The sequence below is a fragment of the Castor canadensis genome, chromosome 12 (assembly GCF_047511655.1).
Source record: "Castor canadensis chromosome 12, mCasCan1.hap1v2, whole genome shotgun sequence".
In the NCBI taxonomy this organism is placed as follows: Eukaryota; Metazoa; Chordata; class Mammalia; order Rodentia; family Castoridae; genus Castor; species Castor canadensis.
The window spans coordinates 8,338,853-8,365,075 of NC_133397.1; the positions used below are offsets into that span (position 1 = coordinate 8,338,853).

General features: G+C 47.5%; 1 protein-coding gene, 1 non-coding gene and 1 pseudogene across 2 annotated transcripts; 1 reads left to right on the top strand and 2 right to left on the bottom strand.

The window, feature by feature from the left end:
- Positions 1-526: 526 nt before the first annotated feature.
- Positions 527-7,115, bottom strand: Odc1 (ornithine decarboxylase 1). The gene is made up of 11 exons (XM_020171864.2): positions 6,972-7,115; positions 4,619-4,815; positions 4,209-4,382; positions 3,884-4,056; positions 3,243-3,377; positions 3,052-3,133; positions 2,816-2,899; positions 1,947-2,109; positions 1,746-1,858; positions 1,450-1,664; positions 527-1,010 (listed from the first exon to the last, which is right to left on the bottom strand). Exons 2-11 carry the CDS (start codon positions 4,718-4,720, stop codon positions 866-868), a joined length of 1,386 nt encoding a protein of 461 aa, XP_020027453.2. The 5' UTR covers positions 4,721-4,815; positions 6,972-7,115; the 3' UTR covers positions 527-865.
- On the bottom strand, positions 5,631-5,764 carry LOC141415275 (small nucleolar RNA SNORA42/SNORA80 family). The gene has a single exon (XR_012440262.1). It is a non-coding gene; the product is annotated as a small nucleolar RNA SNORA42/SNORA80 family (small nucleolar RNA).
- A 6,454-nt stretch (positions 7,116-13,569) lies between the features above and the next one.
- On the top strand, positions 13,570-14,445 carry LOC109691697 (checkpoint protein HUS1 pseudogene; annotated as a pseudogene).
- The last annotated feature ends 11,778 nt before the right edge of the window (positions 14,446-26,223 follow it).

The following is a 26,223-nucleotide window of genomic DNA, read 5'->3' on the forward strand; positions in this document are numbered from 1 at the left end:
AGAATACAGCAGGGACTTCAGAACTTCCACCTCGGGGAGGTTAAATAGCATTAAGAACCCGTCACCTTTTGGGGAGGGGGAACAGGGGTGCAAACTGAGTAAAGAACTTAAAGGACAGGTGAAAGTCAGAGAGAAAGGCACAGATCTGCCACACTGAGTAACTGCTGTTGAATTTATTACAGTAAGTTCACTGCATCATATTCTTAATAACAAAATCAAGGTGGTATTTGCAACCTATGGTGTTGCAGATTCAAAGGGCCTTACATGCCTTCCCTGGGCATTGGCCAGGTCACAACAGCTCAGTCAGGGAGCCTCAACAAGGGGCTCCAGTTCACAGCTAACTGTAGACATACTCAGGTTGAGCTGGGAAGACTCACTATACACACCAGAGGGCATGCCCTGGCCCATCCACCCTCCCTGCTACCTAGGTGTGGGTTAGACCCACTGCTTATGAGACTATAGCAAACGATACAGGACTTGTGAACCATCTAGAATGGACACATTGCAAAGACTTCCCAATGCCTCGTTATTTCAAGATACTTTATTTTCAAAACAGGTCACAACACTAAGCTTTTGGCCCATTCTGCCATTGTACAAGCTACAAATGCTTGCTCAGCAGCTGAGAGGCACTCTTTAGTAGCATGTTGGAAAAGTGAATAAAAATCCATATAAAACAAATATTCAAATAGTTTCCATAGGAACACAGATAAGTGTGACCCCATCTCCTAGCCTTCCATTATTGCTGCATCTGTGCCAACCCTACTCTTACAAAGACATTTCAAAACTAGCAGTAATTAAGTTAAATGGTCCCCCCAAATCCCTTAACTCAAACTACACTTGCAGTTAACAGCTACAAGAATGGTATCTACACATTGATACTAGCAGAAGCACAGGCTGCTGGGTGACGCTCCATCCCGCTTTCCTGAGCGCAAGACATGGGCAGAGGGCTGATATCCTGCTCCTCCACTTCGGGCGGGAAGCCGTGGTTCTGGACTTGCTGCATGAGTTGCCTGAGAGACAAGAAGTGGCATATTCAAAACCCCAAGTCACTCTGCACTGGGCAGTCTCCCGAGAATGATCATTCAAAATATTTCCTTGGTTACCACCATTAGGAATGAATTCAACGTATTTATTAAGCAAACCTTTCTTCAGAACTGCCTTTCTGATAACAAAGGAAACCATAGGGCATATTAACTTAAGTATTCTAGTTACAAAGAAACCAAATTGCTTTTAGTTCTAAAACTTTTCTTAGAAAATACCCAAAAAAATACAGATCAGTACTATCACAGGAATTTTCCTTCCTTTAATTTAATTCAAGGCAAACAACTTCTTACTCAGCTAGACAAGGACAAGCACAAAGGTGCCCATTTTCTTGTTGGGCAAATGCTGCAAGGGTGAGCCCAGCTGTCTATGCTTGAGAGAATCACAATCAAGCATGGTCTCACTCACCACATTGGTCGTGACATCACGTAGTAGATAGTTGGCCTCTGGAATCCATTGAAAGTAGAAGCAGCAGCAACAGTATATGCGCCCATGTTCTCAAAGAGCATCCAATCACCCACGTGCATCTCAGGCAAGTCACAGCGCTCAACGATCCGATCGAGGCCATCACACGTTGGTCCCCATATGCTGGATGAGTAGTACTTCTCATCTGGCTTAGGTCTCTAAGTAAAGAAATTACTATTTAATCATACCTGTGACCAGTCACCTTCACTGACTTATAGATCGTTATATTCAGAAGTTACCTTCTGCAGCAGGGGCTTTACGTGTGCGTGATCATAAAGGATGCAATTAAATGATCCATATACTCCGTCGTTCACGTAATACATAAAGGTTTGCTCATTCGACTCATCCTCATCTAGAAAAACACATTAACCTTAATTAATGCTGCTTAATGAAGCAACTTCCAGTTGTTTCTGCAGACTTATCCTGAACATCATCCATACCATCAGAGCCGCTCTGCTCCTTCAATACGATTTTTTTGGCAATGATATTAACTGCAAGGGTGAAGGCTGATGCAACATAGTATCTGCCTGGCTCAGCTATTATTCTCACTCCAGAGTCTGGTGGAAAGTACTTGTCCAGCGCCGGGTTAATCACACCGGTGATCTAAGAGTGAGATAGAGGAGAGTAGCCATTCATTATGGGGAACCCACATGGAGGAGAGAAAGATCACAGTGCCTTTGAGTAATGGGACAAAAGCATGTATCAGCAGAGGTCTGCCATCATGGAACCGAAGAAAAATAACTATCTCCCTGGAAACCAGTTTGCATATCCCCTGGCTTTACTTTGATTCCCCTCTGGACTAAGTATCTTTTAAAGATGTTACAGGAATGCTTTTATCCAGTAGTAAGAGTACAAAACAATTACTACATACACTAGTTAGGTGTCAAGGTGCCAAAATAACTTTGTTTAGCAAAGACATGCCACCAAGATAAAAAATTCTTCCATTCTGCCCACCCTACATAATCATAACAAATAGGAACGGGGCTCTTCTAAGCTCTAGCACCATATAATGCTTCATTTCCTAAAGAACTAGGCATTTAAATGACTTATGGGGAGGAAATACAAAATCTAGCAAAAGGCATATATTAAAGTCAGCACGTTCCTTAATTCTACAGCAGCGTTTCTTAATGTAGTAATTGATTACTCCACCTGACTCATATTTTGGCTTAGGAAACAAAATACCATTAAATGCCATTTTAAGTAGCACAGAAGTCACTCAAAATGTTTTACCAAGGCATTGCTTTTCATGTTTATTTAGCCCCTTTTGGTACTGGCTAGACTATTCCAAAAATAGCTACTGTAAAGTTACCTCTTCAAATTTAAGCTTCACATCCTCAGATCCAGGAAAGCCACCACCAATATCAAGCAGATACATGCTGAAACCAACCTCGGCCTACAGTCAAGAAAATTCACAAGTCAAACTGCCAGGTTCAGGACAAATAAAAATGTATGCAGCAGATGAGTCTAAATCTGTCATGGGGGCAGACTTCCAGAAAATGCTAATTCTAGAACTGAGCAGTTCACTAATGGGTCATATGCGCTTACCCCCACGTCAAAGACACAGCGGGCATCACAGATGGCCTGCGCGAAAGTTTCAGGATCGGTACAGCCGCTCCCCACGTGGAAGCTGAGATAAAAAGAAAGCAGATGTTGTTTTTTACACTTCTCAAAATAGCAATGAGAAAAACTGCCACTGCACAATGTCTTAACCTCTAATTATGCCACCAAGATCTCACCTGACACCAATGACATCAATATTTAGCTCTTTTGCCCGCTCCAAAAGAAGTCTGCTGGTTTTGAGTGTGGCACCAAATTTAACACTGAGGCGACAGACTGCTTTGGAATCGTCAGTGGCAATCCGCAAAACCAACCTGGAAGCCAGAAATGTTATCTATCAAACATCTCATGACAGATCACTGAAAACCACGGTCAAAATAAAAGAGAACCCTGTCCTAAATACTGGCCTCTAATACTCTGGCTTAAAAGTCTAACATGGCTTTATTAGTCAACTGAGGGTGTGACCTATTTCTTTTTCTGCTTAAGTACAGATATGCAGCCAGGCACCAGTGACTCACACCTATAATCTTAGCTACTTGGGAGGCCAAGATTGGGAAGATCAAGGTTCAAGGTCAGTCTGGGCAAATAGTTTCCAAGACTCTACTTACAAAATAACCAGAGCAAATGGACTTGGTGGTTGTGACTCAAGTGACAGAGCACCTGCCTTGCACGTGTGAAACACAGTTCAAACCCCAGCCCCACCACACACACACACACACACACACACACACACACACACACGACCTAACTACAAATCAGAAGCTTAAGTTATTTGACAAGAATTTACAATGTCCTTCCTCTCAAATGCGTGGTAACTCACTTTGCCTTTGGATGTGCTCTGGCAACTTTCATCAACTCCACTTCACTATCAAAAGTCATCATCTGGACTCCATTACTGGCAGCATACTTAATTTGAGACACTTGTTTACAAGGATTTGCATAGATAATCCTCTCTGGAGGCACCCCGAGACTCTGCACCAACTGTATTTCAGTCTGAAAAAGAAGGGTGGCATCGGGCTGTAAGCACAATAAACAGAAAGCACAGGAAACTGTCCTGTGCTCACCTCATTAGCACTGATCACCCAAGCAGCACAGCTTTTACCGCCCTGCAGGGAACTATTCCAAGCCCTGCTGCTCCTGCTCACCTTGCTAGCGCAGTCAAAGCCCGTCCCAACAGCAGCTAAGGTGTCCACTATAGCTCTGCTGTCATTACATTTGACTGCATAAAAGGGGGTGACACGAGGAAGAGCTTTTAACCATCTTAGGTGTTTTTTTAGAATGTCTCCGAGGTCTGCGACATAAAAGGCATCCTTATCATCCTGAAACAAGAGTGGGGAGAGGTGACTTATTAGCAGTCTTACAGCATCCACTGAGCCCTCCCCATTACTAGTCATTGACACGCTGTCACCACTGTCACTGGACCATCCCCAGCCAATTATCTAAATCCCCTAAGGAGACATGTGTGCCCCATTATGTTTCCTTTCTAAGACCTGTCCACCATGTCCCACTAGCCAGGCATTCCCAGCGTGCCGCCAGCATGGCCTCACATACTTACGGAAGAAGAAACTTCATTAATTTTTTGGTCCAGAATGTCCTTGGCAGTAAAGCCTTCATCAAGGATGCGGCAATCGAACTCTTCCTTACTGAAATTGCTCATGGTTTCTCGATGTGCCTCTGAAACGCAGCAACAAGCTCCAAGCAGGGTGAAGAGATTTACTCAGGAGTCCTAGCAATACGATTCTTAGGATGAACCTGCAACAAAAGTGCAAGTTGAACGCTTACAAGGACAACTAAGAGTTGGAATTAAATCATTTCCAGTTTATCACAAAGGCAGCTCTCCAAGAACTCGAAACCCAGTGTCCTTGGAGCAGCAGTGGAAACAGATGAATTTTCTATCTACCTTGGGTAGATAGAAGGTCAGGCATTATAACAGCATAACTGGGGAATCACAAGCAGTGTAAGTAGATCACTCAATGGTGTGGGAAATGCAACTACACCTACGTGTATGATCCCATAAACCTCCACAGTGTCTACCAGATTCAAAACTGGGTTTTTGAACTCCAGACATATAAACTTCGTGCCTTTTTCTACTTTCACTAAGTCTTGTGTAGAATGATTTTTACTAAGATGCATCACCGAAGTATCTAGGACATTTCAACTTCCTGAGTGATCATAAATGCCCTAAGAATTTAATGAACTTAATTTTCATGCAATATGAGCTGGGCATATACTTTTTATAACCTTCAAATCAATACAATATATCTTATTATAGTTGCTGTTATCTAATCAGAAATCAGCAAACCAGACCTGCCTAACCAAATTAGCAATTCTGGCAATTCCAGCTGTCCTCACAAGCCCTCAAACCTTTGCTTAGTTATGAATGACAACTGCACACGAGTAATTTTTGGCTAACTTTACAAGTAACAAAAATAAGCAAGAATGTCATGCTAATAACAATAAAAGCCACTATCCTTGGCCTTCATGAAATGTGACACTGGTGAATGAGTTTTCAGAATTACTGATTTTTACCTTTAAAACTTCCTGCCAGGTAGGGCTTTCTTTTTTTCCACTGTGCAACCCACTTCAGTGCCAGCAGCCCACAGGCAGAGGCCAGGCAATGGTTCCGAGCTACAGTTTGCTCTGGCATGGGACACTATGAGAGGCCCAGGGGGACGGGCCTGCCATAAATCCAAACCCATGCATGGTAAAACTTGCTTTAAGCCTTGATGTAGTGAGACTTTTTGGCATTGTCACTGCTAAGTTGCCTAGATCACCGCAGGGGAAAGAGACTAAAGCCAGCAAACTCATTTTGGCCTATATACACGACATTCGCAACTGAGATAGGCTCAACCAGTAACTGAGTGAGTTATCTAAGATCTGACTTAACATTTTTGAGGCAACCTTCAGGCTTACACTTGGAAAGCTTCCTCTCTTTGAAATACACCACTATTAGTTATTTTGCTTTTCTGTATCTTTTAAAGCTGTACTTACATAATTCACTTGAAAAATGTTACTTGAGAGCACCTTTGGTCTCCACGTGACTAAGTCATTTTAAACAAATGACTCAGTTGGCGCATATGGTAACCTTCGAAGAGAGATGGGCTAATTCCGACTTAAAGAGTTCCGAAAGTCAATGAAATTCTGCCCAATTTCAGGTTTCAATACGGTAAGCAAACACATTCTTTGTCTTCCCCTAGACATTCCTGAGAGGCTCTCGGGCCCCCCCAGCCCCATCACCAATTACAGAGGATAATCAAACACCACCATCAGCCTTTTTGGAAACCTCAGAGCTGGCTCCTACGTTAGGCCGGCTCGCCCGAGCCAAGCTCTTCTTAAACCACCAAGTCATTCCAACCGTCCTTAAATAAACTCTGCAGTCACGGCTGGTCAGCTACTTCTCACTGTAGTTACTCTTAGGTCTAGCAGCTCGCACTGGGCCCCCATCTGTGTCACCAGCTCCGCTCTGCACACATAGCAAAACCACGACCTGAAGGAAGGGGCGCCCGGGGGCCGCAGGGAGCCGGGGAGCGGGCGGCGCGGGCCGAGCTCCCCTGCACCTGCCGCGGCCGGCCGCATGGGTCCGGGCGAGATAGCGGGCGGGGGATCGGCCGGGCCTTCCGGCTCGGAAACCCGCCGCTGACGTGGTCCAGGGCCCGCGTGGCTGTCGCTAGTGTCCCCGGGCTGGGGACGACAGGCCAGGCGCGGCGGAGTCGCCGGCCCACCGGTCAGCACCCCGTTTTCAAGCAGGACACCCGGCCCGGAGGAAGCGGCTCACCAAGGTCACGGTCCCGGGGTGCGAACTCCCCAACCTGTCCGCGGGCCGGCTCGGCGACCACGTGTCCCCCCCGCCGGCTGGTCCAGGGTTGCCGGACACGTGGCCGTGCCTCCCTCCCGCCGCCGGTTCTCACCTCAGAGCGCCCGTGCGCCGTGGGCCGGCCCCATGGAGATGCCGCCGCCCGAGCCGGAGCCGGAGCCGGAGCCGGAGCCAGAGCCGGAGGAGCGCTCGGCCGCCCGCCCGCCGCCGCGCCCGTCAGCCGCCTCGCTCCCGCCCGCCGGAGTCGCCGGCCCGAGGTGGCGCCGAGCTGCTGGCTGAGGGCGGCCGGCGGCGGCGGCGGCAGCAGCAGCAGAGCCTGACAAAGCCCGACGGCGCGCCGCACCGCTACTTATACGCCGTGCGCGTCGTCATGGAGACGCACCAGCTCAAACCAGCCGCGATCGGTTCCGGCCGGGAGGTCTGGGGGGAGGGGCGGGGGCTCGGCGGCTGCCAACCCGGGCCTGGGGCGCCGGGGGCGGGGAGAGGGGGGGGCGCGGGCGGGTAAACGTCAGTACCGCGGAGCACCGCCCGCCCCTCGCGTGCCCGCCCGCACCCAGGGCCTCCGCCCCCGCCCGGCCTCGCGCCCCGCCACGCCCTGCGGCAGCTCCGCGCACGCGCACTGCGCCCCAGACGCTCTTGGACGCGGGCTGAAGGAGGCATGCGCACGCGCGCTGGCTGCAACGGCTGCCAGCTGATTTGCAGGGTCTGAGCCGCACTGTGGCATCGGCGCCACCTAACACTGTTTTTCCTCTGGGCATTTAATACCGCGTGTCCTTGGGTAGAAAAGGAATCGCGGGTGCGAGCCAAGGCCCGTTGCGCCGGCAACTGTGAGCTGCACACTGGCCACGTGGAGCTAGCTGGGTGGACTCTGACCCCTGTTGTCAGGGCCCTCCACGCCTATGGAAGTGCCCCAGCAGTGATTCCAGTCCTCCGCACCCTCCATCAAGGGAGCAGAGTCGCAGAACAGGGAGGGAAATGACAAAGGTCACCAGAGGGTAGCAGATGTTGGCCGGCCACTCCACCAGTGTAATACGGAGGTGTCTTCTCACTGGATGGCAGACAGATGGCACGTGAAGATATGCCGCCCACTTAAGCCATAGACTTACCTAAAAGCGATAGGGCGTTATGGAGCGAAAGGAGATTATGGGGTCCCCAGCCACCAAGCCGTCCATGGCTCCTTACCCTGTTGATGGAGGTCACCGATAATTAGAATCTTTCAGGGTAGCTCCAGTTAACACGTTTTGAGAGAGGTATGGAAGTATCAACAACAAAAACTGTCGAAGGAGAATTTATATGGCAAAAGCCAAATACAAGAGCGCCCGCAGATGACTGAGACTGGGCTGTGCCGCTCATCCTGGGCCGCCCCAGGCAAGGACTGAACTTGAAGGAATTTTTTTCCCCTTTCATTTTCACCAATCATTTCCTTGAAAACAAAATTTCAACAAAATGTCCCACACTGTGGTATGGGTGAGGAATTTTTTTTTTTTAAGTGTAATCTAGCCCTGATTTTTCAGTGCAGGAGAGTTTTGGAAGAGCTCAGCGCTCGAACTCATCTCTGCCCCTAATTTGCTACGTGATTTTACACACGTATTCTCCCTTCTCTGGGCCTCAGATGGCCTACGGATCTTTTCAGCCACAAAGTCTTTTGAGATGTTGAAAAAACCTCCTTGGTGTCCATTGCCAGGCTTGGGGCACAGTCACTGAATACTTGTTTAATGAATACATGCATTAATGAAGGAATGAATGATTCAAGTCTTCCTGGAGCAGGTGTGGCTTCTGTAGAGACCAGAGCAGGGAAAAGAGCTGTAAGCAAGAGTCTGTACGTAAAGATAGGATGGGTACCCTGGTTAACCTTAGTTTTACAGAGTCCTCGAACAGCAACTGGGTGAGTAGAGGGTTGGAGAGGAACATTGTTGCCACCTTCAGTAAGCTCAGTTCTTCCCCCAATGATGAGATTAACTGTCAGAACCCATCAGAGAACATTACAGCCTGAAGCACTTTGATTCGGAGAAGAGGAGTTACTTGTATGTGAAGATATGTTTTACTCCGGAGTGCCCAGCTCACTGCCTGCACTTTATTGGTGTCACACGACCTCCTTCCTGACAATGAGATCTGTGTCTTCCATATTGTCATTGAAAGAAAGTAGCATGTTGGGGATTCTACTTTAATTATCTTAATTAGCCTTTTTTTTGTTTTGGTGGTACTGGGGCCTCATGCCCACCACTTGAGCCACTCTGCCAGCCCAAGATTTTATTTTAGATTTACAGCGTTAACTGGAAGGGAGAGGCAAGGGCTTATCAGGGAGCCAGGTGACCTCTGTCCTCCACACATGAGCCACCCCAGTCATGCATCTCTGGTGCCAACCCACCCAGACACAACACGACAACCCCTGCTAGTGCTTCGATTTCCAGGAAGGGGGTGGGAGGACAGGCCTTCCTGATGACCAATCTGACCCAGGTGGGGAGCAGAAGCAAGGGAAGGAACTGCTTTGCCACTTCCTGGGGGGCAGGCTCCGCTTGGCTTGCAGGCAGGCTGCAGGCAGGCTCCAGCTCGAGAGGCCCTCCCCACAGGTGTGGAGGCGTCTGGGGACTGAGTCATAAGACTCAACTACTAACCTGGATTCGAGAAGACAGCGTTTGGTGACTAAACCTGGCCTTAGCCAAACACAAGACTTTATTGTCGTCAGTGTACTTCCAGTGGGCTTCACCCTCTGTTTCCTTAAGAGAAAAGCTACAGGGATTGGGGGTCACTCAGTGGAAGAGTGCGTGCCAGTACCGGGGCGGGGGAAGCAATAGAACTTTTAAAATGGGTGATGCCAAATGCCTAGAAGTTGCCCTGATGTGGAGGTGAGAGTTTTGTGTTTGATGCAGCAGTAAAGAAGGTTAATATCAAAAACTACACTGGATGTACTACTAAGAGCTGTGTCCTTAGTTATCCCACCTATATTCTGGAACCATCTCTGATTTTCTTAGGAACCTTCAGTACCTCCCTCATGATGAAGTCTTGGACCTTACTCCCCTCTTTGGGGTGCAGGCTTCCTGTCTATAAATGGGTGGTTGGGCCAAATGAAAACTCAGGCTCGTGCGCACTGATGTTCTAAGAACCTCTGGCTTTCACAGACAGAGCTCTGTATAAATTTATGACTACATCTTCTGAACCCAAAATGAGGACTGGTGAAGATGGTATTTCTTTCTTATTTATTTATTTATTTTTGGCAGTACAGGGGTTTGAACTCAGGGCCTCACACTGGTAGGCAGGTATCCTACCACTTGAGCCACTCCACCAGCCCTGATATTTCTTTCTTAATGGCTGTTTACATGAAAGGGTTTCCAGAGGCGATCACAAATTTAAGAACTCACCATTACTGGAAAGAATTAAATAACATAAAAATTATTAAGAATTAAATAACAAGGACATATGTATCCATTTACCCAGTACTGATATAGTTGACACTGAGAACTTTCTGGAAAATGAGTTCACGTCCTGTTTTACATGTCTGTAGTCATATTCTTTCTCACCTGTTTTTTTCCAGAAACACAGGAAGAGTTGACTACGAAGCATGGTTCATGGTATTAGGCCACATGAGGACTTGGGAGTTAGTACCTGTCCTGGAAGAGTACCATAACTCAGGACACCTGGGCAATGAGGACCAGTCACATGACACCCTCCTCACATCTGGATGTTTGACCAAAGTCACCAGGATGCTAGCCTTGCCCTCAACTTGTTTTTGGGTGTCTTCAGAAATCTAATCCTTCCTCCAAGGCTGAAAGTGTGCCATCTTTGCCAGTAATCTGAACGATGTCCCCAAGGCAGGGAAGGCAGCTCCCAGGGAGGCCCTCCTTTCTCTGAGCAATGCTGGTATCATCAGAGAAGTGATGCTTGTCCAAAAGATCTCTTGGAAGCAACAGACACCCATGCGTGCGTAGAAGTCATAGGATGTTTATTTTGTAGAAAGCGGTTGCATCACGGCCCCACCTTACCCTAGCCCTGGTGTGGCTCGCTGGAAAGGAGCCACACAGAAGCCAAATGGTCCAGGGCTTCCTGGAGCTCAGCAGGACCCTGGAGCAAGTCAGCAGCTGCACAGGACATGACAGAGAAGTAGTCTCTGTCTCCCTCATCACCCCCTCAGCTTCATTTAAAAGCTGCTCTGCAGCCCCTGACCCTGCCACCCCAGAACTGTCACATAGGATGGTACTGTTGACTTCCTGACTTGCCTGTCCTGATCCCTCCACCCCCCCCCCCTTAATGTTAATATCTTCGTCAATTCAATAGCTGACATAAGCAGTGGCCATGTCGTTAGGTTAAAACCAGGGCTATCTTGAAGCATCTGTCTACCATGGTTGCCGTGTGAGGACTGGCTCATAGGAATTCTCTTCCTCCGCTATCTAGAATTAGAGGGGCAAAAGGCAGAGCACTGGTGGCTCACGCCTGTAATCCTAGCTCCTCAGGAGGCAGAGATCAGGAGGATCATGGTTCAAAGCCAGCCTGGGCAAATAGTTCATGAGACCCTATCTTGTACAAAACCCTTCACAAAAAAGGGCTGGTAGAGTAGCTCAAGGTGTAGGCCCTGAGTTCAAGTCCCAGTACTGCAAAAAAAAAAAGGGGGTGGGTACAGCAAAAGGTCCTGAGCATTTATCCTTTGGTCATGTGTTACTTTGCTCACTAGGCACAGATCTGTTGAGTGCCTCCTATGCATGGATGTGCTGGGCCAGGGATGCTCTTGGTGGCTGCTATGAGGGTCAGGATCCTGGGGGATGAGCAGGGTCAAAAGAAACCTCACCATCTGCCCATCACTTATGGAAAACAGCCCTTTTGCTTTTTTTTCTCCCAAGCTGCTGCTGACTCCCTCTGAAACAACAAGTCACAGCATTTCTGTTGGGTTTTGCCGCTGCCCCATTTTTGCCAGAGCCCCACCCTCGTGGGGCCCCACCTCTGGGAAGCCCCAGGGCCAGCAGGTTTCTTCCTTCCGTGGCAGGGAACAGCTTGTGGAAGGCCCTTACACAACCAAGTCCTCAGAAAGGTGTGTGCACTGCCCCAGGGGTGGCGTGAGTGCCACCTCCCCGCCAGGCCATAGTCAAGGCCATCCACGGGGCCTTCTTTCCGAGGGGCTGTAGGAACCCAGGCATGTGGGTTCTGGACCCAGCACAGCTCGGATGCTTGGAATACTGTGTCTGAGTGCTTTTATGCTAGGGCCCTGCTGGGGGCCAGGGAGGAGACTGTGAAGACCCCATCCTTGCGGAGCTGATGGCCAGAGGAAAGGCCCATCTTCAGGCTTGTGCTCTGATATGTCCTGCCACCAGGGCAGTGGTCACACAGGCCACCTCCGTGGGGACTAGGGCAAAGGCATTACAAACAGCTTAGAGAAAACAGCTGGGCTTGGCGGACTTGTCCAGGGCTTGCCTGCAGTGAGGGAACCCAGAGCACCCAGGGCAAAAACAAGACCTGTAGGCACAGAGGAGTGTCCATCATGTGCCCAGCTGTCCTTCAGAAGAGACCTGTGAGCAGGGAGCAGAGTGGGAGTCCCCTCCCCCAGCAGCCTCCCTACTCCTCACCCTCCCACCCTAAACTTCCTCTGTGGCAGTTTGACCTGCACTTCCCATCACTGGGCCAAATCCATGCAAACAAAAGGGCCCAGTGATTTTAGAAGGCAGGTCAGTGCCATATGTGGAGCCAGAATGTTCCTCCAGCATTGCTACCCTGTATTGCCTAGGCCCCAGGCAGACAGCTCAGTAGAGAGAATTGAACAGAAAATCTAAAAACTTCAGGAAGCAAAGCTGTAGCCTCCTGGGGGCTGTTCAGGGGGAACTGGGCCTCAGAGAGAGCTGCCCACTGGAGGGAGCTGGAGCCACAGATCGGAAGCACACAAAAGGAGCTGGAGAGGAAAGAAAAGCAGCTAAGCTAGCTTGCCTCTCTTCCTCTCACCAGAGCACCTTCCAGGCTTCCCGTCTAAAGCCCAGTGGCAAGAGAGCCTGTTCTGCTCTGTGCAGTTTTCAGGACTTCAACTGGAGAACAGAACAAGGCTGAGGTGGGAGGTGAGGGGAGTGGGCCTGAGAACAGGCAAATTAAGGACAGTTTTAGCCCCTCCCTCCAGGCCTGTTACACTCACCTTTCTGCCCACTTGCCAGTCACTCCTAATGAGATCCAGTAAGCATTCCATGGGAATTTCGTGTTGGTTTGGGCAATAAGAAAAACAAGAACAAGAAGTCTTGGGGATGAATTTCAAGAACAACACCAAACACCTGTGTTCTTTTCATCTTTCTGCTCTTCTGGCCCTTAGTGTTGGCCCAGCTCTCCTCATAACTCCAAAGTGGCTGCCTCCAGTCCAGGCATCATCTGCAGATAGAGACTTGTGGAAAGACAGAAAGGGCATTTCTTCTTTTGCATCTCTTCTTATTCAACAAGTCACTTTTGTCAGGCTACCTCCCTTCTTGCTTATCATTAGGAGGAGCAAACCATATCCCCTCACTCTTCCATCCCTTGATTTAAACCTATTATATGATCCACCCTTGGCACTGGAAATCAGCTCAGGCCTCCCACAAGGAGCTAGATAGCCATGGAAGATGCTGTCTGCTATGGTTGAACTGCGTTCCCTCCAACTGTACATTGGAGTCCTCACCCCCCGGTCCCCAGGACATGACCTTGCTTGGAGATAGGGTCTTTGCAACAGAAATCAAAACAAAATGAAGTCAGACAGACAACCCTACCTGTGGGGCCTGGTCGGAGCCATGAGGTTTCGTGCCAGGATCCTGGACACCGCCTGCCTGAACCACTTCACGCGAGTTGGTAGCATGATAGCCAAGCTGGCCAAAATCTGTACACTCCGCATTAGCCCCGACAAACTGAACTTCATCCTCTCAGACAAGCTGGCCAGTGGTGGAGTGAGCACGTGGTGTGAGCTGGAGCAGGAGAACTTTTTCAGTGAATTTCAAATGGAAGGGGTCTCTGCAGAAAACAATGAGATTTATTTAGAACTCACGTCGGAAAACTTATCTCGAGCCTTGAAAACTGCCCAGAATGCCAAAGCCTTGAAAATCAAACTGACTAATAAGCACTTTCCCTGCCTAACCATCTCTGTGGAGCTGTTATCTATGTCAAACAGTAGTCGCACTGTGACACATGACATCCCCGTAAAGATTATTCCTAGAAAATTGTGGAAGGACCTTCAAGAACCCTCGATCCCAGACTCTGATGTTAGTATTTATTTACCAGTCTTGAAGACCATGAAGAGTGTTGTGGAAAAAATGAAAAACATCAGCAATCACCTTATTATTGAAGCAAACCTAAATGGAGAGTTGAACTTGAAGATAGAAACTGAGCTAGTGTGTGTTACCACTCATTTTAAGGATCTTGGAAACCCTCCAGAAGCCTCTGCAAACGCCTCTTAAGACAGACACCTGGAGGAGATGACTGAGGTGCATGTAGACATCAAGAAGCTCCTCCAGTTTCTTGCAGGTCAGCAAGTGAATCCTACAAAGGCCTTATGCAACATTGTGGCTAACAGGCTTGTTCATTTTGACATGTCCTTCCAGTACTTCATCCCAGCCTTGTCCTAACATCGTGTCTCCAGATTTGGGAGGGCAGAGACCTGCATGGTGGCGGGGGAGAGGCAGTGCAGCGATGTGTGCTGAGTCATTTGTCTTCATAGACCACGGAACTCTGCACCATGCTTGTTTCCCTATAACATTTTAACTAAAAGCGAAATTGATGAAACACATGGATAAACATATGACTTCCTATTACTCATATCTGGATTTGCTTTTAGTTTTTTTTCTGCTTTTAAGACATTGAGAAGAAAAGCTAGAGCTTTTGGACTTTCAAAAAAAAAACAAAATGAAGTCATCAGGTGGGACCCCATCCAATATGACTCGTGTTCGAATAAACAGGGACGTGTACACACAGAGACAGATGCACGCACAGGGCAAAAGTCACATGAAGATGAGTGCGGGGTCCAAGTGATGCTTCTATAAGCCAAGGAGTGTCAAGGATGGCCAGCAGCCCCTGGAAGCCAGCACACAGGCCCTGGAACAAAGTTTTAGAAAGCAATACCGCTAGGGTCCCTAGAAGTGTGACAGAATGAATTTCTCTTGGCTAGGACTTCCAGCTCATGGCTCTTTGTTACAGCAGCCTGAAGAAGCTTCAACTATCTGCGGAAAATTAGGAATCAGCTGCTAAAAGAAAGAAGAGAATGACATCGGGGCTGACCCTGAACTTTCCTGACACTCCCAAGGTTGACTGAGCAGCAGGACTTGTTTTGCTGCGGGGTCCACAGCCGCTCAGTAGGTGATGCTTATGCAGCTGTTGTGAGCTGTCCAGTTGTGAGCTCGAGGTGAGTTAATTAGGGAACAGTGCAAAGCCACTCGGGGGCGGGGATGAGGCCCTAAAGTGGGAGGATCACTTAGACCAGGAGTTTGGCCCCAGCCTGGGCAATATGGTGAGATTCTCTCCCCCCAACCCCTTCCCTTAAAAAAGTCCAAACGTAAGGGCCGGTGGAGTGGCTTGCATGGAAGAGTGCCTGCCTAGCAAGCATGAGGCTCTGAGTTCAAGCCCCAGTGCCACCAAAAAAAACCCCCAAAAATCCAAACATAAATTCTCACCTTCCCTTGCTTCCTTCTCAGACATCGAAATAGGGGTCTCCCACTCCTCAGACTCCAGTCAGAAATTCTTGGGAGCTGCTCACTACCACCCCTAAATCCTTCTCTCCTTTCCACAGCAATGGTCCCCTGCATGGTTGTTACCACCTGTCCCCATGCTCCCATAGGACACACCTCCTGCATACCCCTCCTGCCCTCTTCACACAGAGCAGGTATCCGTGAGGCAGGTGGTCTTCTCCATGCTGGCTGCTTTTCTTGTGGCAGGGCACACGAGGTCTGGAGGTGAGAAGCAGAATAGGTGATGCCTTCATAGGGAAAAGATGGCTAGGAATGAGACAAAACTGTTCCCAATTCTTCCGTGGGCTGGTTAGACAGTATGTACTTTGGAAACATGGTGGCCTGACATTTCAGGATCTGAATAAATGCTGTCTGGCACACAGCTATTTCTAATGTTTTCAAAACTCAGTACACACCCCACATACCAAAGGTCTCCTCTTATCTGTGGCCTCTCCCAGGGCCGCACCCCCAAATCCATCTGGGTTGGGGCTGTTTGACAGGCCTAGCTCTGATAGGCCAGGTCCTGGAGCAGTCTGGAAGTCCTAAGAAGAGGCCAGGCGAGGCTGGAAGAGGCAGGACCTGCTGGCCGGCCGGGAAAGCAGAGCCTCGTGCCAGATGAATTGGGTTTTGTAGAGACAACTGCAGCGGGCCCCACCTCTGGTCAGTCCTGTCAGAAAGCAGTCTCCCCTCCAGTTGAAGCAGGTATCTGACTTGTTTGAAACTTACAATATGAGGCAAAGGCCATATGAGGTCACTTCACAAAATAGTGATGCCGCTGAGATGCTGGCCTTGGGAGCGCTGGGTCACCTTGTAAGATGTCAGCCTATACGGAGAGTCACATGCAGGTGTCCTGCTCACAGCAGGACTGAGGTCCCAGCTGACAGCCAGTACCAACCATCCAATACTTGAGTGAGGATGCCTCTAAGTGACTGTAACCCCAAGCATCAAGTGACTCGCTGCTGGCCACCAAATCTTCCCAGCTGAGGTCCTGAACATTTGGAAGCAGAAATGAAACCCCCTGCCACACACACACTGTACACATAGAGTCTTTCACTTTTTGCCTGGGCCTACCCTTGGGCTTGCACCATCCTCCTACCTGCCTCTTGTGTAGCTAGGATCACCTGAGACCACCACCATGCCTGATCTAATAATTTTAATTAATTGAAGAAACTTCAGTTTTACAGCTATTATTCATTTAAGTTAAACATTGCATGTATAAACTGAAAATGTATAAATTCTGTCAGCATATATCAAAAACATTACCTCTTGCAGCTAACACACTGTTTAAACTTTCAACAAACTCCATATGTTAATGACAGAATTGAAATAATTAAGACTGTTTCTTTACTTTCTCAACTCCTGCAATATTGTTATTTATTTAAAATGTAGTGACAGCTGAAATCATCGATTGCCTCCTGAGCTGGGCTCAAAAGTGGAGTGGCCAACAGAGGCCATCAGTGCTAAAACCAGAAAAGCCCCCAGTGAACCACGAGTCAGTCAGCCTGCAGAAGGTTTGGAACCCATAAGAAACCTACTCTCAGGATGACTGCATGTAGCCAAGTCTGTGTGAATCAGGGGCCAACTGTGGAACTGGAAGTTCTCTGAATTAATTTAGGTGCAGAATACCTTTATGAAAGGGCAAGTAATGAAAACTTGAGGTTCACACGCATACTATTAAAACTCCATCATAACCACAGCAATTGTGTGGAACAAAAGGATTTTTCAGGAAGGAGAATTTTATCAATGGCATTGCCTAGAAATTGGTGGGCATGGTGATAATAACAAGTAGAATAACCTTCAGTCTGGTTTATTATCATTTTTAAATAATCTTCAAACAGTGTGCATCCTTATTGCCTGCACCTGGGGCGGGTGGCGCCCACTGTCCTGCCCTTCCGGAGCCACCACACCTGGCCTGGTGCCAGCACGTGGGAAGCACAAATGCTAGTCCTCTGAGCAAAGCCGCTGTGAGGGCTTGGGTGAGTCTTCCCACCTCCCTGAGTCTGTTGTTTCTTAGGAATTGTGTGGAGTCATTGGTTGTAGGACGATTAGCTGAACTGTAAAGTCTTGAGTCTTGACGCATGAGGGACTCAAAATGTCTACTCTTTCCCTTCCTCTTATCTGCTCTTGCATCTAGCTGGTGCCATTTCCCTCACCTGGAATACCTTGCACTTAGATCCTTTTGGACTGTTAATTTACCTCCTCAACTGCGCAGAGCCTCAGGGGCTGCATTTTTGCAGCTCTCTTGGCCTCTGTCCTCCCTGACTCTCATTCTGTTGACCATATCTGGTCTTGTCTGGTCTTGGCTTCTTTGGCAAGAAGTCTTAGTGTTTAGGTGTGTATGCTGCCTTTTCACCTCAGGATGACAGTTAGGGTAGTTGTGTAGTCCCAGGTGACATCTGAGTAGGGTAGGTTCTGCTTTGCCTGGTGCAGTCAGTTCTAGAGTGTGCTGTTGTCCTGGTGTCCTGATGGATATTGCTCCCTCACTCTCAAGTGTCCTGGTTCAGACAACAAGTCTCCTGCTCCCAGCCCTCTAGGTGAACCTTGTCCCTTCCATTCCCTGGTCCTTAATGCCTCATCTGCACCTCACCTCCCTCATGTCTCCTTCCAGAACATACCTGCCTGAGGCCAGGGCCTGTGCTGCACACCCACCTCAGTGGTTCTGGGAGGCCTGCTGCCAACATTCCTTGAGGCAAGCCTGAGTTCATGGCTTCATTCCTGTGACTGTGCTTCCAAGAAAAACAGCAGTACTCTGAAAGACATGAGGAGTGGTGGGCCAGACACCAGCAGAGGAAGGTGAGAAGCTTAGAGCTTTCAAACATGGATTTATTCAGGCCAGGGGGCTGTGGCAATGACTCCCTCACATACAGCCAGGAGAGCAGGACATCTGTATAATGAATGCAATTTATTTAATTCCATCTTGAAGCAGGTACCAAAAGGCCTACAAATGCCATGCTCTTCAATCTAGTGACCCCCACTTTAGAAACCAGTCCTAAGAATACATTCTGAAAAGGATTATGAAGTGTTCTGCACAAAATCTTCCTAAAAATGTCATTTATAATAATCAAAAATTAGGAATGCTCTAAATACCCAACACAAATGAAATGGTAATAAATTATGCTACAGCCATAGAAAGAAATATTATTTAGTGTTTAAAACTGTATTCACAAATGTTTTCTAGTAATATGGAGAAATGTGATACATTGTCAAATTAAAAAACCCTCATTTACAAAATTATGTATCCAGTATAACTTTTTCTGTTATTTTGTTACAATAATCATAATATAAAATTTATCATTTTAGGGACTTTTTTGTGGTACTGGGGTTTGAACTCAGGGCCTCACACTTGTTAGGCAGGTGTTCTACTGCTTGAGTCACTCCACCAGCCCTTAAATTTACCACTTTAGTCATTTAAGAAAGCATTTTTCTTTTTTTTTTTTTTTTGCAGTACTGGGGTTTGAACTCAGGGCCTTCACCTTGAGCCTCTCCTCTAGCTCTTTTTTTGTGATGGGTATTTTCAAGATAGAGTCTCACAAACTATTTCCCCGAGATGGCTTTGAACTGTGATCCTCCTGATCTCTGCCTCCTGAGTTGCTAGGATTACAGGCGTGAGCCATTAGCTCCCGGCAAGAAAACATTTTTGTTAGCATGTATTAGTTGTACAGGGGCTCATTGTGACATTTCCATACATGCTTACAGTGTACCTTGGTTAGGTTCACTCCCACCGCCATGCTCCCTCACCCTTCTTCTTAAAACAATTGCAACAGATTTCCTTGTTGTCTTTTCACATTTTAGTCTTTTTTCTTTTGGTGAGACTGGGGTTTGAACCCAAAGCTTTGCACTTACAAAGCAGGAACTCTACTGCTTGAGCCACACCTCCAGTCCATTTTGTTCTCATTATTTTGGAGATGAGGGTCTCACAAACTATTCGCCTGGGCTGCCCTCAACTGAGATCCTCTTAATCCTTGTCTCCCCAGTAGTTAGAATGATAGGCACATTTTAGTCATTTTGAAATGTACAACTCAGTGCCAGTAAGCCCCTCTGTGGCCATCACTGTTGTTTCCAAAACTTTTCATCATCCCACCCCCCAAAAAACCAGTAAGCCTTGGTCTAAATATGCATGAAATTTAGGACTTTTACTCTCTTTTTTATGCTGCTCTGCATTATCTAAACACTAATCAACAAGCAGATTACTTTGTTAATTTGCACCTGAATTATTTTTATGGGTCTCACTGGGTTGCACAGGATAGCCTCAAACTCCAGGTCTCAAGCCATCCTCCTGCCTCAGCCTCCTGACTTCTGGGACTACAGGGTTTGACACTTGGTTATTTAAAACATTTAAAATGTTTCTCCCAGGTGGGAGAAACACGAACTTTATCTTCCAAGTTGCATCATGGGGACACCTCCTACAATCCTTTGGAGTGACTTTGGACATTAATACTTGCTACAATGAAGTGTATCAAGAAAGGGAAGAACTACAGGGTCAGATTCCCTTCGTTATTTTTAGGGTGTTTGCGCATGCTTAATATGGTTACTTGTTTAATGTTTATCTTTCCTCTTGGGGAGCCCGCTGGGTGTCTCTCTCTTTCATTGCTGTGGGGTTGCAGATTCTTTTTCATAAATGCTTGTTGAAAGAATTATATCAGAAACTTAGTGTCCATGTCAAGTGCACAAGGAAGGATTTTTTTAAAAAATCAAATGTATGATATGATGTTCACTTAGTCATCCAAATAGTCACCAAGCACTTTGTGGAGTAGGCTGTGTTCTTAACACTGGGCGTTGTAAATTCAGGTCCACGTGTTGATGCTCCAGCCCCATTGATCACCGTAAACAATCAAAGAGATTTTCAGTTATCTTGTTTTCTTTTTCTGACCTGTCCTGCTGAGGATCCACTGAACAGTCTCATGTCAAGTTGTACCAGGGTGGCAACTATCTGCTCTTCCTCCTCCTTTTCTGAGAGTGCCTGTGTCTTCCATGGTCTTAGAATAGATCTGCCCTTGGGCTTAAGTGACTGGCTGCGGGGCAGATCCCTGACCAGAACCTGCCTGGTAGGATTCCCTCTGCCAGTGCTCTGGGCCTTGGAGCAGTCTGGTCAGGAGACTGAGGTCAAAGTCAGGCATTTGTGTCAGTTATGAAGACTGTGTGAGGTTGCAAGGGAACCACACAGCTGGGGTACACAGAGACAAGTGACACTGTGGCCAAGAAAGTAAAGAGAAGGACACACAGGAAGGGGAGGGGTTTGCCTCTGGCTCACCAGGGTCCCCTTCTAGTCTTGCTGAGGCAGAACTGCCTCCCTCAGGCTTCATGCAATTTCCTCATCTCCCCATAATAAATCTCCCTATACTTACCTGAGGTCACTCTGGTTCTTTAAACAGGAGCCAGGCATTGTGGCCTGCTCCTGGAGTGCAACTACCTGGGAGGCTGGGGCAAGAGAACTGCTGAGCTCAGCTCCAGCCTGGGCAACACAACCTGACTCCATTTTTTCCTTCCTTCCTTCCTTCCTTCCTTCCTTCCTTCCTTCCTTCCTTCCTTCCTTCCTTCCTTCCTTCCTTCCTTCCTCCCTCCCTCCCTCCCTCCCTCCCTTTCTTTCTTTTTTTCTTTTTTGAGACAGGGTCTTGCTATATAGACCAAGCTAGCCTGGAACTTGGCTATTAGTCCAAACTGGCCTTGCATTCTGATCCTCCTGCCTCAACCTCCCAAGTGCTGAAATTACAGGCATGAAGCACACCAGACTAGACCCCATCTTTTGAAAAATAAACAGGAACATTTTCTGGAAGAATATGATTTGATTCATAATAATCCATGTATGATTGAATATCTAGAATAAAAAATGCATTCAAATGCTTATAATTCCTGTTTCCATGTCCCCACTAAGTAAGGTTTGTGCCAGAACTTGTGCTAGTCAGAACCACCTCAATGCACAAGTGCAGTCAATGAATTTTTCCCCTGCTGGTCCTAGGATGGGGACAATAGACTGGCCTAATGCCCAAATGTTTGGACTACATCTGGAGAAAGTGTTTACTTCTGTAGCTTCTCCGAGTTCTTCAGGCCGTCAGGGCCCTAGGAGAGGGTTCAGGTTCCCAGCTGGCTTCAATCCAACTGTCACTCAGACTCTCAGCCACATGCTCACTGGTCAGGTCCTTCTGTTTGGCTCATTGGGTCAGTATTTGACACTTTTTTCACTCACTCCTGCCAACAGTGCTCACTCTAAGCTGGCATCCCAGATCCTGCAATGCCAGCCACCATTTGAGCCCTCAGAATGTGACTGGAATGACTGAGAAATAGAGTTTCTCACTGTATTTCATTTTATTCAGTTCACACTTCTACAGCCATTCCTGCCTGGTGGTTCTGTGTGGAGACTGCAACTTTAGGCCAAACTGTTAACTCTGACCTCAGACATACAAACAGCAGTTGCATTTTGAAGACAACTTCAACTCACCAGGACTATGGTTTCCTTTCAACCTTGCCCTTCAGGAACAACATTCAGGGCAGGACCCTGGATGGTCATTGAAAAGTCTGCCCACTCAGCACTTCCGGAGCAAGTGGGAACATCTCCCTGAGCCACAAGCCGCCATCCTTAGCTCTGAGCATCCTTCGGAATAAAGCACCAGTAACTCTAGTGAGGTGTCATTCATTGCCGGAGTCTGAGAGCCACCCAATGACATAATTTTAATTTTAAAACACTTTTTCGTGCTGCTGGACAAAGGCAATTCTTCCTTCCCATAAACCCAAACCCCAAATTATACTAAATCCACTCTTGTCTACTCATTAGCTTTTGTAAAGCATACACTGCCTATATGAAGGTCTGAAAAGGTGCTGAGGTACGGATGTGAAGCAAAGGGGAGTGTGTGTGTGACACTGTCACACCTCCATGAAGTCACCCGTGGACAACTCCCAGTTACATCACTGAGTGCTGCTCACACAGAGCAGCCTTGTGGTCCACTGACCCACAGGTAGAGACGGCTCCTTACAGCTTAATTGCAAATGTGCACACTCACTTAGGAGTGAGAGATTTCATGACCCACGCACCGGCCCCAGCCAGCACGCGTGTGGTACCATCCCACACAGGCTGCAGGACAATGCTGGGGCTCAGGAGGCCTGGCATCTACCGTGGCTCTGCCTTACTGGCCATGGACTGGAGCCGAGTTTTTTCCCCATTCCAAATCTCATTTTTCCCGTCCATAAAATGGGGAGGTGGGAGGAGCAATCAGGTGAGCTCTGCATCTGACTTTCTCCAGGTCTAAGAAGGAAGTAAAGGGAGGTGAAAGGATTTGTCCACGCAGCGGGGTGGCCAGGCTGGGCAGAAGCTCTTGACTCTAGCTTGCAAGCAGCCCCATGCTCTTGGCACTTTTGCAAAGGTCAGCTTTGTGACTCACTATCTCGAAGTGAGCCAGGAGCAGGTTAGCTAGTGGCCAACAGCCCTGACCAGAGTCTTTCTTGTCCGCAAAGAGCTTTGGTTTCAAGGCAGATAAACTGGAGTTCCAATCCCAGCTTGACCACTGTGACCTTGGATAAGTCACAACTCTGCGCCTTCGGTTGTTTGTGTGCAAAATGGGCATCACGATGTCTGTCTCAGAGGGCCACTATTTCTGTGTGCTTTCGTCTCTTCTTTTAACTCAAAAAAATAACAAGTAATAGCAGACATCAGAGATGACAGTAGGGCTGTGCTGATTGCTTAGATATTATATGAATCCTGCAGTCCTGAGCCTCTGACCGTTGTCCCCTCTGCCCTTGGGACCTTCCCTCCCACCTCCCTCTCTCTACGATTCAGTAACTAGAAGCTGCTCCCTGCTTCTCGGGCACCTGTGGGACTCAGCAGACATCTAATTGCCCAGTGTCTGTATAGTAGTAGCACTTGTTATTTTTTTAATCTAATAGATTTTTTTTAGAGCAGTTTTAGGCTTTCATAAAAATTGAGCAGAAAATAGGGGTTCTCATACTCCATCCACCACCCCAGCATTCCCTACCACTAGCATCTTGCATTCGTGTGGTACCTTTGTTACGACTGATGAACCAATATGAAAATAGCAATACTGGAGATCATTATTGACTAAAGTTCATAATTTACGTTAGAGTGAGCATTTTGTGTTATACAGTTACTAACCATTTCTAATATCACTCTTGGCATCAATAGCAACTCATCACAAAGGTCCATAGGGTTTGTTATTTGTTTATTTTTTATGGTACTGGGGACTTGAACTCAGGCCTCATGATTGCCAGGCAGGCGCTCTACCACTTGAGCCACTCCACAGCCTTTTTCTGTGTTGGGTATTTTTGAGGTAGGGTCTTACTTTTGTCGTCCAGGCTGGCTTCAAACTGTGATCTTCTTGATCTGTGCCTCCCAAGAGGCTGGGATTACAGGCATGAAATACAAGGGCCTGGCTAGATATGTTAAAAGCTTGGCTCCCAGTCTGCGGTGCTATTGGAGGTGATGGACCTGGGGTTAGGGCCAGTGAAGGGAAGTCAGGTCACGGGGCACCATCGGGAGCCCCCCTCTCTCTGGCTCCCAGCCGCAAGGCGATCAGCTTTGCCCCTCATGTGCCTTTGCCATGGTGTTCTGCTGTCCCACAGGCAGTCAACTGTAGACTGAAACCTTCCCACTCTTTAAGTTGATTTATGTCAGGCATTTTGTCACAACAAAGGAAAGCTAACGAATGCAGTGACTATGTCCCAGACATACACTGTTGGAGTTCCCCACACTTTCTCACTTAATCCTCACATTTTAATTTAAAAGTTTGTGAGAATTTTGTTTGGTTGGCCAATCTGCTGTCCTAGAATGGATAGTCTTTTGTGAATAGAGACTCACCTGGGGAGTATTTACAAATATGGCAATGCCCAGCTTCCAAACCAGACCATCACAACAGAAACTTTTTTGGGGTATGGAGCCCAAATACCACTCTCAAAGCCCTTGAGGTAACCCTAACTTGCTGTCAGGGATGAGGACTACTAACCCAGAGGTTTAAATCCTGGTCTGGGGCCCCAGTGGCAGGTGTGACATAGGCGCAGGAGAAGCTCTGTTCTGGAGCAGGGTTCTTGGCCTGTGGGAGATCACATGAGAAGACAGTGGTATCAGATGACTCTTTGTGTGACTTTCTGCCTTCCCACTTCTTGTAGCAACCCAGATGGCAGATCTGGGTCCCTGCTCCAGATCTCCACTTCAGCCACAAATTTTTATTTTTTTGGTGGTATTAGAGTTAGAACTCAGGACCTTCTGCTTGCTAGGCAAGCTCTTTACCACTTGAACTGCACCCCAGTCCTAGATCTATGTATTTTAACAATAAAAAATATTGTCCAAACTTCACATAGGAAAAATTATATCATTTCTGCATCCCACAATATGCAATTTTATACTAATAGTGTAAATCACAAAATATATGAGCTATAATAATCAGTTTTGCATAATACTATACACACAACATACTAATACTCACACAAGAGAAGGGATTTTCACTTTTTCCTTTGTGCATTTCTGAATTTAACGTTTTAATGAGAAGCTCATCTTATTTTGATTTTATTTGGCTCTTCTTGGAAAATTCAGCACTACATTTGGAGAGAGAACGGTGCAATTCTGAGGTGGCTGTAGGTTTAACCATTTGTGCAATCTAGTATTAACTTTGCCATAAAAAATAGCCATGGAAGAGTCAGCTGGCCACACATTCCATGTTTACTCGGTTGGTTGACATTCATCTAGGGCTTTCAAGTTCACAAAATGTGCTTTTCTTTTTTTCAGTATTGGGGCTTGAACTCAGGGCCTACACCTTGAACCACTCCACCAGCCCTTTTCTGTGAAGGGTTTTTTGAAATAGGGTCTCATGAACTATTTGCCTGGGCTGGCTTTGAACCATGATCCTCCTGATCACTGCCTTCTTAGGAGCTAGGGTTACAGGCGTGAGCCACCGGTGCCCTGCCACAAAATGCTTTCATGGCTGGATGTTCTTTTGCTCTTGCCACAGCCTAGTGAGGCAAGAACTATTTCAGAGATAAGTGGCCCGAGCATTAGGCACATTTTATGATTCCAAACAGGAAGCCATGAAACAGGTCTTCTGGTTCTAACTCTAACTAATGCAAACAAACATACTTCTTCCGGCCCCAGTCTGCAGAACAAGCACAAAGTTGATGCACAATAAAAGTCCACAGACTGCATGAACAAATTAAGGGTAGTAAAAGTTGCTCTCTGATTTCTTGCATCTAAAGTCCTAGAAAGTTCTTGTGATAGCATCAGCAGAAATAACCAGGCACTGAGGTATTTTTCTGCCCTCAGTGACTCCTGACCCTGATCCTTGCAGAATAGGTCAGCCAGCTTTCACAACTGACTCAAGTCAGCTGTGGGGAGTAGAGAAGGGACCTTATTGTATCTTCCTCCTGTCCATCAAGGCCAAGGGTGAGAGACCACAAGGTTCAAGATGCCAGATGAGGCCGCTCAAGGACCCAGAGGTGTTCTTTGGGCCTCAGTATCAGCCCTGGAGGCCTGGAGGCCTGGAGGCCTGAGCTCCCTTGGGAGCCCACGGCAGAGAGGTGGGCTCGGGGGTTTTCAGGGGGCAGAGGGCCTGGAGGAAAATCAGGATCTCATATCGTGGGGGTCCCTGAGGCTGCCTCGGTATGCAGAAATGGCACATGTGTACATAATTCTGCTATTGTTTAAGTAAGCAAGGCATGCCCCTGGGCAGACAGCCTGGGGACAGGGGAGGACAGGCCCTGGGT

Excerpts from the sequence above, each read along its gene's own strand:
- Odc1 (XM_020171864.2), bottom strand. The coding sequence starts at position 4,720 with ATGAGCAATTTCAGTAAGGAAGAGTTCGATTGCCGCATCCTTGATGAA. Across the intron at positions 3,378-3,883 it reads AGAGCACATCCAAAGGCAAA|GTTGGTTTTGCGGATTGCCA; the intron begins GTGAGTTACCAC and ends TCTGGCTTCCAG. Across the intron at positions 1,859-1,946 it reads GGAGCAGAGCGGCTCTGATG|ATGAGGATGAGTCGAATGAG; the intron begins GTATGGATGATG and ends GTGTTTTTCTAG.